This window comes from Balaenoptera physalus, assembly GCF_965194825.1.
Source record: "Balaenoptera physalus genome assembly, chromosome: 14".
In the NCBI taxonomy this organism is placed as follows: Eukaryota; Metazoa; Chordata; class Mammalia; order Artiodactyla; family Balaenopteridae; genus Balaenoptera; species Balaenoptera physalus.
The window spans coordinates 836,936-849,460 of NC_138893.1; the positions used below are offsets into that span (position 1 = coordinate 836,936).

The 12,525-nt window shown below is 34.1% G+C and overlaps 1 protein-coding gene across 11 annotated transcripts in view; it reads left to right on the top strand.

The window, feature by feature from the left end:
- Positions 1–12,525, top strand: part of JMJD1C (jumonji domain containing 1C) — a 315,132-nt gene that overhangs the window by 236,109 nt on the left and 66,498 nt on the right. For 6 of the 11 annotated variants that reach the window (XM_082425493.1, XM_082425496.1, XM_082425492.1 and 3 more), the window contains exon 3: positions 7,115–7,228. The exons of 1 other annotated variant lie outside the window; for it this stretch is intronic. Coding sequence is in view for 4 of the 10 variants with exons in the window: in XM_082425492.1 (XP_082281618.1) it covers positions 7,115–7,228 (114 nt within the window). In the remaining 6 variants the exon portion in view is untranslated. Of the gene's footprint in view, positions 1–1,553; positions 3,259–7,114; positions 7,229–12,525 lie in introns of those variants that run through there. 4 more of the 11 variants (XM_082425494.1, XM_082425495.1, XM_082425487.1 and 1 more) reach the window with 2 other exon arrangements.

Here is a 12,525-nt window from a genome sequence, read left to right on the forward strand (position 1 = left end):
TATTTAATACCATCCCTTATGAGTTGTAAGAACAAGAGAGAATTAAGGAGACTTGATGTAAAAGCTGAGCAACCTACGCTTGCTACCAAGTGGTTTCTCTGTATTGTTACTTCACTATTTTTATTTGTGTTAGAAATTTGCCAGCGTACCAGACCAAACTCACATTCATATATATATATAAAAATATTTATTAAGGCCAATTTAAATATTAAGATTATTTATGGTTTTCAACTAGTTGCACTTGTACCCTTTATTTGCATTAAGAATCAACTATGTAGGGCTTCCCTGGTGGCGCAGTGGTTGAGAATCTGCCTGCTAATGCAGGGGACACGGGTTCGAGCCCTGGTCCCACATGCCGCAGAGCAACTGGGCCTGTGAGCCACAACTACTGAGCCTGCGCGTCTGGAGCCTGTGCTTCGCAACAAGAGAGGCCGCGATAGTAAGAGGCCCGCGCACCGCGATGAAGAGTGGCCCCCGCTCGCCGCAACTGGAGAAAGCCCTGGCACAGAAACGAAGACCCAACACAGCCAAAAATAAATAAATAAATAAATTTATTTATTTATTTATTTATTTAAAAAAAAAAAAAAGAATCAACTATGTAGTATTTATCGCAATGGAGAAGCATCTAACTTTAATGCAACTCTGATGTAGTATGAAATAAAAGTGAATGGTTTTTCAGTATTGACATTAATTATTTTGATTTTATAAAAATTATTGAATTATGTATCACTAGCAATATATAAATATTGTGGCATTTGGATTGTTAGCTAAGTGTAGGTCTTAATGCTGTTTGATTCTGTAGGGGACTAATAGTACTTGAGGAACAAAGACATGTTTTTAAGTTAATAACACATATAGTCAAACTTGAATTTATGTGAGATGGTAAGATGAATCTTGTGAAATATTTAACTCATTCTCTAATGTACAATAAATTATAGAAAAGTAGTATGATGTATATTTAAAATTTGATAGTTTATAATGTAATAACCTGAATCAAACATTTGAGTTTCTTTGTTGTTTGTGGCTCAGAATAAGGCTGCCATATTACTCCAGTTGTTTTTTTGGTAACTTACATTACATTGAATTCTTTTAATTCCATATATGTTTTATGTTCACGTCTTAAGTAATTAATTATGAATGAATTATTAGGATGCTGTATTTTATATTTTGGCTGCGTTGGGTCTTCGTTGCTGCGTGCTGGCTTTCTCTGGTTGCGGTGAGCAGGGGCTACTCTTTGTTGCTGTGCATGGGCTTCTCATTGCGGTGGCTTCTGTTGTTGCGGAGCTCGGGCTCTAGGGCGATTGGGCTTCAGTAGTTGTGGCATGCGGGCTCAGTAGTTGTGGCTTGAGGGCTCTAGAGCTCAGGCTTAGTAGTTGTGGCGCATGGGCTTAGTTGCTCCACGGCATGTGGGATCTTCCAGGACCAGGGCTCGAACCCGTGTGCATTGGCAGGTGGATTCTTAACCACTGTGCCACCAGGGAAGTCCCTTTATTAACATTATTTGAATAATCATGACTCCTCTCTTTCATCCTTAAAACAGGATTGATTGAGATTTTAAGTGCAATCCATAATAGACTAAATTTAAAATATCTGCTTTTCAGTAGTTAACCTGATGTTTTCTTTGAAATGAAATTGATACATCTGGAATAGATTTAAAGGGACAGGGCATTGGCTGGTGGCTGGAAGTTTTTCTTTTAACACAATTTGATAAAATGGTTGTGTGTGTGGTATTTTAAAAAATCAGTGTAAAATTTTAAATGTATTGAAATTGAGATACCTAACATTGGGACAAATTTATAATAAAAGACCATTCACAAACATCATTAAAAAATAGGTGAATGAAGACAGTGTTTCAGAGACACTAGTCTGCCACCTTCTTGGTCTGCCGACTTTCCGAATAAAGTCGTATTAATTGCCTCAAAAAAAAAAAAAAGATGAATGTTTTCTTGCACTTGCAGATATCTGACATTCTTCGTATTCAGTGTGTTTATTATACATACAGCACACATCTCAATTCAGACTAATCATATGTCAGGTGCTCAGTAGCCATGTATGGCCATTATAGGTTTTTATAACTGTAAACTATTTAAATTATTTTTATAAACAATGAAAATGTTTCAGGAATATTTTTTAATTTGCCAAAATAAATATTACCGGTTTGTTTTTCCTTTGAATAAAGTGTCAGTGAGATTGTTGGTTATGTCACTTGATTTAACTTAGATTATTACTCCAGAAATGTTAAACTGTTTTTTTCCCTGCGTTTTTTAAAATATCAGTATATTTCTAAGGAGAAATGATTAAACTAAAAATAAATTCTTTACTTGAAAACACACTTGAAAGTATTTTTGATGGTTTAAAGTTATGCTTTATTTTTTCCAGCTTGAGAGATATTTACACATTACTTGTTTTCTGCACTTTCTCCCCTTGGTAAATCTGGAAAGCAAAAACTTTGTATTTGCATTTGCTTTATGAAGGAGACAGTAAACTTGAGCTCTCAGTCTCGCCACTAGTCTGTCTTTGTCTGTTGTTAAAATTATGAGCCAGTCTCTATGGCGCAGCCAAATGAGTAATCACCAGTAATGTGACTCGTGCTGGAAGTGACTCCATCAGCACCTGTGACGGAGGATTAGTTACAGTTTACAGAGCACCGCCTCTTCCCTTCTCTCAGTGTGCCCTAAGCCAAGTAGTCGTTCTCATTTGGGTGTCTGCACTGTTGGAAGCTACTGCAGTGTGTTTCCACGCAGACAGAGTACAGTGGGAAAAGGCTTTCTCTAGCTGATGGATGGCTGTTCTCTCTATTTGGAGTATCTTACTGGTTATGTAAGCGACCTCGGGAGAAATTATCCTGACCCAGATCGGAGGATGCAGTAGTGCTTCAGCTGCAGGATTTCTTAGTCGTTAACACCACAGTGCTGATGACAAAGAGCGAGTTGTAATCCTCATCACTGCCAGGACCGAGCCAGAGCAGACAGAAAATCGTCATTTGCTCGTCGGAGACTTGTTAGGTTACAGCCTCTGCTTCGTTCTGTGGTCTTGGCTTTTCTTACTATACAATGACGACGCTGCAAGTAAGCTTAGAAATGCTTGGTTTGAGAGACATTTGCCTGTGATTTTTTAAGACTTAAGAAGTATTTAGGCTAGATTAAAAAAAAATACTGCTCAAGAACAAAATGGAAATGTCAGCAATACTTCTTGACCTTTAAAGCCTTGTCGTGGATATATGAGATTTAAAGATACTTTAAAATTCTCAAGAACAAAGTACGGTTTGTATTTTTCTGCTTTCTTTTTCTTTTGTCTTAATTTACATTTGGTTTTGCTTCTCAGCCTTAGGAATTAAGGTCACTGTCTTTTATAGATCCAGCCTTAGTGTTCTTAGTTTTAAGAATTTTTAACGATTTCATTTGTTTAGGAAGAGATTTATTGTGTGTGTAGTAATTTCATAACACTGTAAAGATAAAAAAAAAAGAGCTCAGTTGTTTAAAGTATTATAGCAGAAATGTTTTAGATTAGGGTTTTAGAATATAATGTGTTAAGGGAAGTAGGGGTGTTTGTTTTGTGAGGGTTTTCTTCTGTGGTGTATTCTTGTCCCCACCCCCAACTTGTTTTCTAACAGTATCGTGTTTTTCAATAGACCTGCTTGGGTGGGAATTTGGACTTTGTTCTTTAGAGTCACTCCAGTCTTTTTTTTTTTTTTTAAGACTAAACCTTGACTTCTGAAATGTATCCTAGATTGTTTTCTGCTTTAGTATTCCTTTACGGAGATTTATATCAGATTTTTGTAGTTAATGAGCCTGATTTTTTTCACTTGGAAAAGGAATTGTTAAATGTTAACTGGAGATTGTTAGAAACTCAGACTGTAGACATAAACTCCATGAATTTCCAATTAAATGTTAAATGATGAGCTTTAACATGGTTTGTTTGAGCAGCTCAGTTATGTTTGAGAACTGTAGCTGATTTATTTTAAAAATATTTTTTCGAGGAGGGCTCATCTGTTCGCCTCTTCCTCATGTGAATGGAATGTGGTGCAGCATGGAGCCCCAAACAGGATACAGTTGTTCTAAGCATTCTTCCTATAGCGTGGTAGGCCCTACTAGAAATGCAGGCTCTCAACTAAGTATTTATTTTGGCTTTATACTATTTTTAAAGTACAGTTAACAAAGACAAAGGACCTTAAAAGAACTCCCAATCCATTAATAAAATTGAAAAAGTGTTTTGTTTAATTGGTAATTTTAATTTGGATTTTCAAAGCCTTTTTTCAGCATTAGAATAATAGTCTTTTTATGATTAGGGCCATATTCTACTGTGACTTTCATCAGATGGTAGCTCCTTGCTTCCCCTTAGGCTGTGGAAGTTCCTCATAGAATGGTATATCTTTAGAGTCTTGAATTACTTAGCTATGCATGAGTTCTAGTTTCTTTACATTCCAGTGCACCTAGACCCATGAAATACTTACTACATAAAAATCTGTAGGATCCATTCGCTTTTATTTAAATATTTTTTATTTTTAAGCTAATAATATGTCTTTGAAATGGATGTGTTTGACTTGGATACAAAAGTTAATGGTTACATCATTGACTTGCCACTTTAGGGAATCAGGATGTATTTTAACTCTTAGTTTTATATGTTGTTTGTCTTTAATTTTTCCATAAAGTACGAACAGTCTCATATTTTTAGGGTTGCTTGTTTAATACATATTAAAACATTTCTTTAACAAGTACTATAAAAGTATTTATCGGCACTTGTGGGAACATATTTGTAGTTTAAAAGTAATTGCACATTTTAAAATTTGCAAGTCGTGGCCCTGTTTGCTAATGTTTAAGAAGCATGGTATACTTTTGACTTCCATTTGTACATGGGTATTATAAGTATTCATGTATCAGAAATAGACCATTATAAACCAGTCTTAACATTTCTGATAGCTAAATTCTACCAGTGGCTTTCAATTAGATATCCTAAAATGAGAAATTCTTTATTTTAGCCTAGAAACTAAACCTTTGTTTTTTCTAACTCAGTAATTTAAATTATGATAAATTGGCCTGTTGAAATTTACCCTTAGAACTCTGACCTACCTTAAAAAGCTGAGTTCTGAGAGGTTCTCTTCACAAGAATGTTTTTCATATTATAAAATGACTAGTTCTCATAGGAAATGCAAACCACCTGTATTATTTGCTTAAGAAAGAGGCACTCAAGACTGGAGAAGTTTACTTTTTTTCCAGATCCTACTTAATTGAATTGTATGTTTAGCCACTTAGATAATACCTTTTGTAGACCTTTTTGTTAACCTTCCCAAGTTGATCTGACTTGGTACTGTTTAAAAAGAAGTAGAGCATTTGATAAAGTTCAAGGATTAAAAGTTCTCCTGAGAAGGTGCCAGTGTTTTCTAGTTTACTAAAAACTAAACAAAGATATAATATGAAAATGTTACATACTACACTAAGGAATTTAGTTATGGTAAATGGAAAATGTTAGATGGCAGCAGTAGCAGGAGATAGCTAAATAATGGGGGAATGTCTGTTTTGAAAATGTAATTTCTCACCCAAATAAAAATACTTTTGATACATATGTAGTACTTAAAAGGTTAGCCCTAGGACATTGGAGGGAGGATATTACTGTGATTAGGTTTTCTAATCATGAATACTGAAAATAAGTGGAGGTGTAAGAGAATTTTTTTCATGTTAATTTGTGAAAGAAGATATCGTTTATTAGTTCATGGTGTGGATAGTGTAGAAATAAGGCATGTTTAAAATATTTATCCTCTGTGTTTTTAGCTTTTTCAAAACACAGACTCAATGAATCGAATTGAAAGCTTTAAAAACAATTTCTTAAATACAGAAATTAACTGCTTAAGAGCCATTCTGAATTAAAAATCTTGAAAAGTTTTTCCCCAGAGTGTTTATTAGTTGTGATTAGTAAGATGTTAGATTTCTTTAAGACATAAATAAGAGAAGGGGGAAATACAGTGGCTTTGGATCTCCTGGGGATTTTTACTGTCTGTGCCGAAAGCTTTGGTTTACATCCAAATGGTTGCAGAAGTTGCCTGTAGCAAGAAAGATTTCCCCATGTGATATAGGTAGTTTAGCAACTTAGTTCCTTGTTTATTTCATTTTCCAAACTTAGATTCTTTTATAGTAAAGCCACTATATGTTTTTAAGACTGTGGAATATTGTTTTCATTTTTTAAGTTTTAAAGCAGTATCATGGATATAATGTACTTGGCTTTTATTCAGACTGCTTCTATTCGAAAGTGATTGTGATAGTCATAAGAAAAATGCATATATAGTACCTTTATTTCCTTCCTTCCTCTTCCTCTCCTGCCTCGCTCACTCCCACCCCCACCCCCACCCCCACCCCAAGATATGAGTAAATTTCTTTATGTAAAAGTTGAGTCTCCTTTAAAACAATCAAATGACCATGGATTTGCTCCCCCCGCCCCCGCCCGTGTTTTGTTTTGTTTTGTTTTTTAATAGTGGAAATCTGGAGAGACTTTACTGAAAGGTCGGTTTTGTGTAATACTTCTTACCTCCCTCTTCTTTTCCTACACCCTTCCCCCATGCTGCTCTTAGTGAAGCAGCTGGATTTTTATTTGTGCTTGGGGCAGGGGCGGGGGTGAGTAGTACACGGGGTGGAGTTAAAAGACCAGATGCATCCTGATCATTTAAAATCCTTCTTGATGTGAATGAGCTAGGGAAAAAATTACACATGTAAATCGTAACTACTCTGTTTTATAAAGAATAATACTTACAATATTTTAAAGAGTTGGAGTAATATGCTCTCCCACCCAGTTTACTTTTCAGAAGCAATTTCTCTTTTTTTATATTAGAAATTTTTATACACATGTATATTTGATTATATCCCTCTTTTAAAATAAACTGGGACTTATACTGGAATTTTTTCATATCATTTCTTGAAATCTTCATTTCTTTTAAATAAATAAAGTACTCTATTGTATGGATAAAAGCATCGCTTTAGGTTATAATATGAAAACCGATATCAATTGGTATCCTAAAACCATTATGATGATGACTTTAATACATTGTATTTATATATACCCCTTCACATTTTGAGGATAAAATCCAGAAAATAACCATTAGAATTTTTTTTTTTTCTCTTACCAGACTTTCAAACCCCTGGTTGAAAAAAGTATACCCAGTTCAATCACTGCAGTAGAATTCCTTGTAGATAAACAACTGGATTTTTTAACTGAAGATAGTGCCTTTCAGCCCTACCAGGTAAGAAATTTTAGGTTGCTTTTAAAAATTAACTATTCACTAAACTTCACTGATATTCAGATATTCTTTAGAATATTCAATTCTAGCTAACATCAAGGTGTATAAGAAACCCAGTGCATCTGATAAATTTTGATTATAGGATAAATGATTCATTTATCCAGTCAACAAATATATACCAAGAACTTACTGTGAGCCAGCCAGCGTCCTGTCGCATGCACAAGTGAGCAAAATAAAAGTCCCTGCCATTCTAAATACTGTTCATTGTTAGAAAATAACTGGTTAGATATTAGTATAAATTATCTTTGTCTCCAGCTCTAAAAGTTAAGAATTGAGTCAATTAATGTAATTAAATGAGATTAGTGTTTACTATATACATTCATATCAGTTTAGCATAATAGTAGTTCATTTTCTTTTTAAGTGGGAATTTTCCTTTAGGTTGTCATTAATTGAATTGTTCAGTTTCTAAATTTTAATTCCCAGTTGTTGCAATTTAAATACAAATCACTTAATTGGAAAAAACGTTCTCTAGTAGGTTTTTAGATTTAAATCATGTAAAGAAACTCATATCAAAAGTAGTAAGCTAAATGTTTTTTAAAATCTCTAGTTAAGTTCTGTGAGTTAATTTTTTAAGGTTGAAGTAAAAATGCACAGAAGTTTGTTTTCTTTGTATATTTGGATTTTAGGTTGAATTAAATCAGTATATTTTATAGATTTTTTTAACTTAAATGTTTAAGATAATATAAAAAGTGCATTGAAAGAAAGTATGAGTGAACTAGTTTGACTTTCTTTTTTTTAATGGAGCTGAAAGTCAACACTCCTATTTCATTTCAGAATAGTTACTGTTTTTCAAAAGTAAAATATAGAGGCATTGTTTCCATGGAAAGAACAAGAGCTTGAGTTAATGAGCAGTGGTTTGTTGTGTGTGAAGTTATAATACTTAAGGGAATTAGTAGTGATGTTCCGCTTTTATTAGATCTACCAAAAGTAGATGATAGTTCTCTCGATTAAATGTTATTTCTTACTTTGAAGTCTACATGGGTGTTTTTGTCTTTTCACATTATTTTTCATAGTTCATTAAATGGCCTCATTTTTGTACTGTTAGCTTTTGCTCTTTGATTACAGCTCTAAAAATTCATAGCAGTTCCAGTTTAATATTGGAGGTGTTAGAGCATTTCCCTCGGGTTTTATTTTGTTTTGGTTTTAGTGTAAATGCCATTTAGCTTGCTATAGCCTTATTTGTCTCATTTCTAACAGTCTTTTAGTGGGAATTAGACTAGGTGAGTATAGGTAAAAATCAAAGGAACCTTCCACCTCAGTATTTTAATTCTGTGGCTGCTGATTAGCACTGTAGAAGCTTGGATTTGATTTAGAGAACTGAAATCATTATGTAGAAATTACTTTTAAAAATAAACTCTTGCCAGGTGGCCTAAAACTATACAACATGTTTATTAAAATTATAGTGATTGAAAGAATTAGAAATAAAGGCTTAAGAGCTAAAGTCTTATTTGACTTGGTGATTTGTATGATTGTCTTTGTTAGCTATTTATATTTTCCCTGCTAGTATAGGTAAGTTGACCTCTGGCCTAGAAGGATACGATCATCCAAAGGTGATGGTGATTCACTTGACATTTTAACCATTTGTGCTTCACAAATAATGTGAATTCTCAGTTCTAAGAGATCAGAAGGAATTACACTAACAGCACTTGGTTTAGGATGCAGCATACCTTAATTTTAGTGTTTCTTAAGAGTTTTACAAGTAATAAATGGTATGCAATAAAGCTTTTTTGTATGTATTTTAATTTTTATATTTAATGTTTTTAAAACCAGGTTAAAAATATAAAAAGTTTCTCCAGTATGTACATTATAGACAGCTACTGTAATATTTTGAATGAAAATTTACTCCAGAGACTGAAGATGGCTTAGTCTAGGTTTTCAAAGTTATGTATTTAAATGAATTTATAAAATATAGACATACTCTACATAAAGGAAATACTTTTAGAGTTCATGTAATTAGAGTGGCTTTATCCCACAATGCTTTTCTCTAACCAGTTGTCCAAACAGTACATTAAATTCCTTGGCATGTTAAACATGGCAGCTGTTCCTGGCATAGATTTTGTAAATAGGGCCTTGATAAATCTTAACCTTAGGGTAACCATATGTAAGTCGAAGGGCGTTTGGGGAAAATTGAACAAGTTTTTAAAATGGTCTCCCTGTTTTTTCTCATTTCTTTAAATTTCATGAGGCAGTTTCTTCTGAATCTGGGTGTTAATTGTCCTTTGTAGACTTCTTATGTGGGATGGGGAAAAAAGTCTTCTTTGGAAATGGCCTTTCTGTATAGAGTACACCTAAGTTTTGTTTGAAAAATTCCCACAAGTGATGCTTCACTGTGAATCTGTTTAAATAGTTTTATAGTGGGAATTCCCATTCACCATCTTTCTCCTTGAGTGCTCAGCATTTTATTCTGTAGTAGTATGCTCCCTTTAGTTACCTTTATAGTGGCACAGCCCTATTTTTAAATATATCACAATAGCATATATTGTAAGGTAATGGTTAGGAAACAGATGACTCAGAATTAATACAGATCCTTTCACTTTTAGGTCACTGGTTTGCACTTATCTTTCTGAATCACTTCAGTGTATTGAGTATCAGATGGCATGTATTAAGTTAGTTGATTTGTTCTTTTTTTAAAATATTTATTTATTTATCTATCTATCTATCTACACTGGGTCTTAGTCACGGCTCGTGGGATCTTTTAGTTGTGGCATGCGGGATCTGGTTCCCTGACCAGGGATCGAACCCAGACCCCCTGCATTGGGAGCATGGAGTCTTAATTGCTGGACCACCAAAGGAAGTCGCAATTTGGTCATTTTTTTTAAGTTACGTGTGGTTGGTGGATCAGGGTGCAACCATCATAGATTATAGTTTTCAATATTTTGGAAAGCAAGTTGAATGAGGAGAGAAATCAAATCAACATTTTATAGACAATATAATGAATGCATATTAATACATTGCTGATGCAGCGTACCATGGTATTGTTAATTCTGTTTTTTCCTTCCTTTTGCACACAAATGAGTTTCTGCTTCCTCCTTTCAGATTTCCTGATCATGCCTGGCTGCAATTAACTTTCTTTGAAGTAAAGGGGGAAGGGAAAAAGAGAGGAAGTAGGAGGGAGCTCTTCAGATTCTACTGTGTCTCTCAGCTGGCTGGGAAGGAGGAGGAAAAAACAAATTATTTGTTCTTAAAGATGCTTTTTATAGTTTTTGGGTTTTTTTTTTTTAATTACTATGATTTCTGTGGTATGGTTGCTTTACTTTGGAGGATGAGTACAGAAGTTTTAAAAAACTTTCCACTAAAATTTGAAGTTCTGATCAAGTTCATGTAAAAAAGTTTGATAATGAAATATGAACATTGAACTTTCAGCATGATTTTGAAATCACCTTGTCCTGGATTTTGGCTTCTGGCCATGCACACACCTGCAGTTTTCAGGTTGGTTGCCTCATAGAAGATATAGAAGAGATTATTTCTTACCTGAAAATCGTACATGACTCATAATCAATTAATCTGGGTTGGTCTGGCTTGTTAGTCCACTGTTTTCTAGGGATCACAATCCTTTTTGCTTTTAAATGTAATAAAGGAATAATACCAAGGGCACTAGTTGAAAACCATTAAAGGTTTGAAGCAGAATGTGCTGGCTTAAAATTATACCCAATATCTATCTTATTGTATATTAAAATTCACTGTATTGGGTTGGCCAAAAAGTTCGGGTTTTTCTGTTTTCTTACGGAAAACCCAAACAAACTTTTTGGCCAATGTAATACTAAAGAGGTGTTTTCCCTAGAATAAGGTAGAATCATCCTAGACCTGAAGGAATGATCCTATTTGAAGTTCTTGGTCATTATAATGTGCTAAAAGTTCAGAGATAAGACTACTAATACTTCAGTTTCTATAATTGCAAAATACAGACATTGAACTACTTTACTAAGTCCTTGATATAGTACTGTTGTGCTGTGAATTGCTGGTTGAAGGGAATGCGTGGAACAAACCTGACTATTTTCTTATTTCCTAGACTAAAGATTGATTAAGGACTTGAACAGAGAAGAGTCTTATATTATTTAATGAAAGTGTCTGAACTGTGTCAGATCTGTTTATCATTGCTCTCTGCTCCTTCAGTGAGAAAGTTGTTTTTTCAATTGGAGTCTATTTTGAACCACATTCCATCATTGATTATATAAATTTATTGTCTGCAGTTTGAGAATATCCCTAAGTTAGTTGTTGCTCAACACATCTGGTTTACTAAAAATAGTTTAAGGAGTGGCATGTAGCAGAGACATGTATTTTTTTTCCTTCTAAATTTTTGTTATTTGGAATTGCTTCACTACCAGGATGAGATGAGTTTGAGTGAGGTGAAATTTAGCCTCCAGTCAGCCTAGATGAACAATCAACTAGTTGTTTGGTTGTTACCTGCTAAATGTTATATTTTGTTGAGTGAAGTATTTGACATAAGTGAGCCACTGAAAAGTTTGGAAATCTTGTTGGTAGTAATTTGGCTTATAAGCAGATTTATTCCCCAGAGAACTATGATGATATTGCTAATAGTTTAGAGAGGAAGTAAACAGAACTTCATTGTTAGTATTGCTTTGGTGGGTAGAGAAAAGACAACTTTTTCGCCCTTTTCTTTACTCTCGTTTCAATTTGTAGTATAGATATATCACTTTAGAGCATTTTTAAACTAACGTTCCTGTAGAGGAAATGAGAATTTGACCTGGTACAGGACTTATGTAGTTAGGTAAATGTTTCTATCCCAGAATTACTCTCAGATTTGTTCTTTCTGGTGTCAAATTACTGCTCCCTCATTAATTTTACTAGAAGAAAAAAATAAATTGACTTTCAGAAACTGCCTAGAAAACTGTTGTTTTATTTTTATGGTAGAAATTGGTGGGTTTTTTTGTTTGTTGTTTTGTAATGATAACTGAACTTGGTATTGAGAGATAGGTATTTATAAGAAATAACGGAAGTACACCTCCTATTAGGATATGGGAGTGGAGTGTGCTCACACCCCACCCTCGAGAATGAGAGCATCTGCTCCTGAGTTGAGGTGGGGAGAGACGGGCTCAGAACAGAAGTTCCATTTACTGTTAACTCACTTGATTTTTTTTTTCCCAGAAAGGAGTGTTTAAATGGCAGTTTTATGCTCAGACTCTACTTCCCTTTGACTTACCCTTGAAATTTTTTAATGTCTGGTGTTAGAAACATCCCAACTGACTTCATTCATTTAGCAGTTATTTAAATTATGTGGT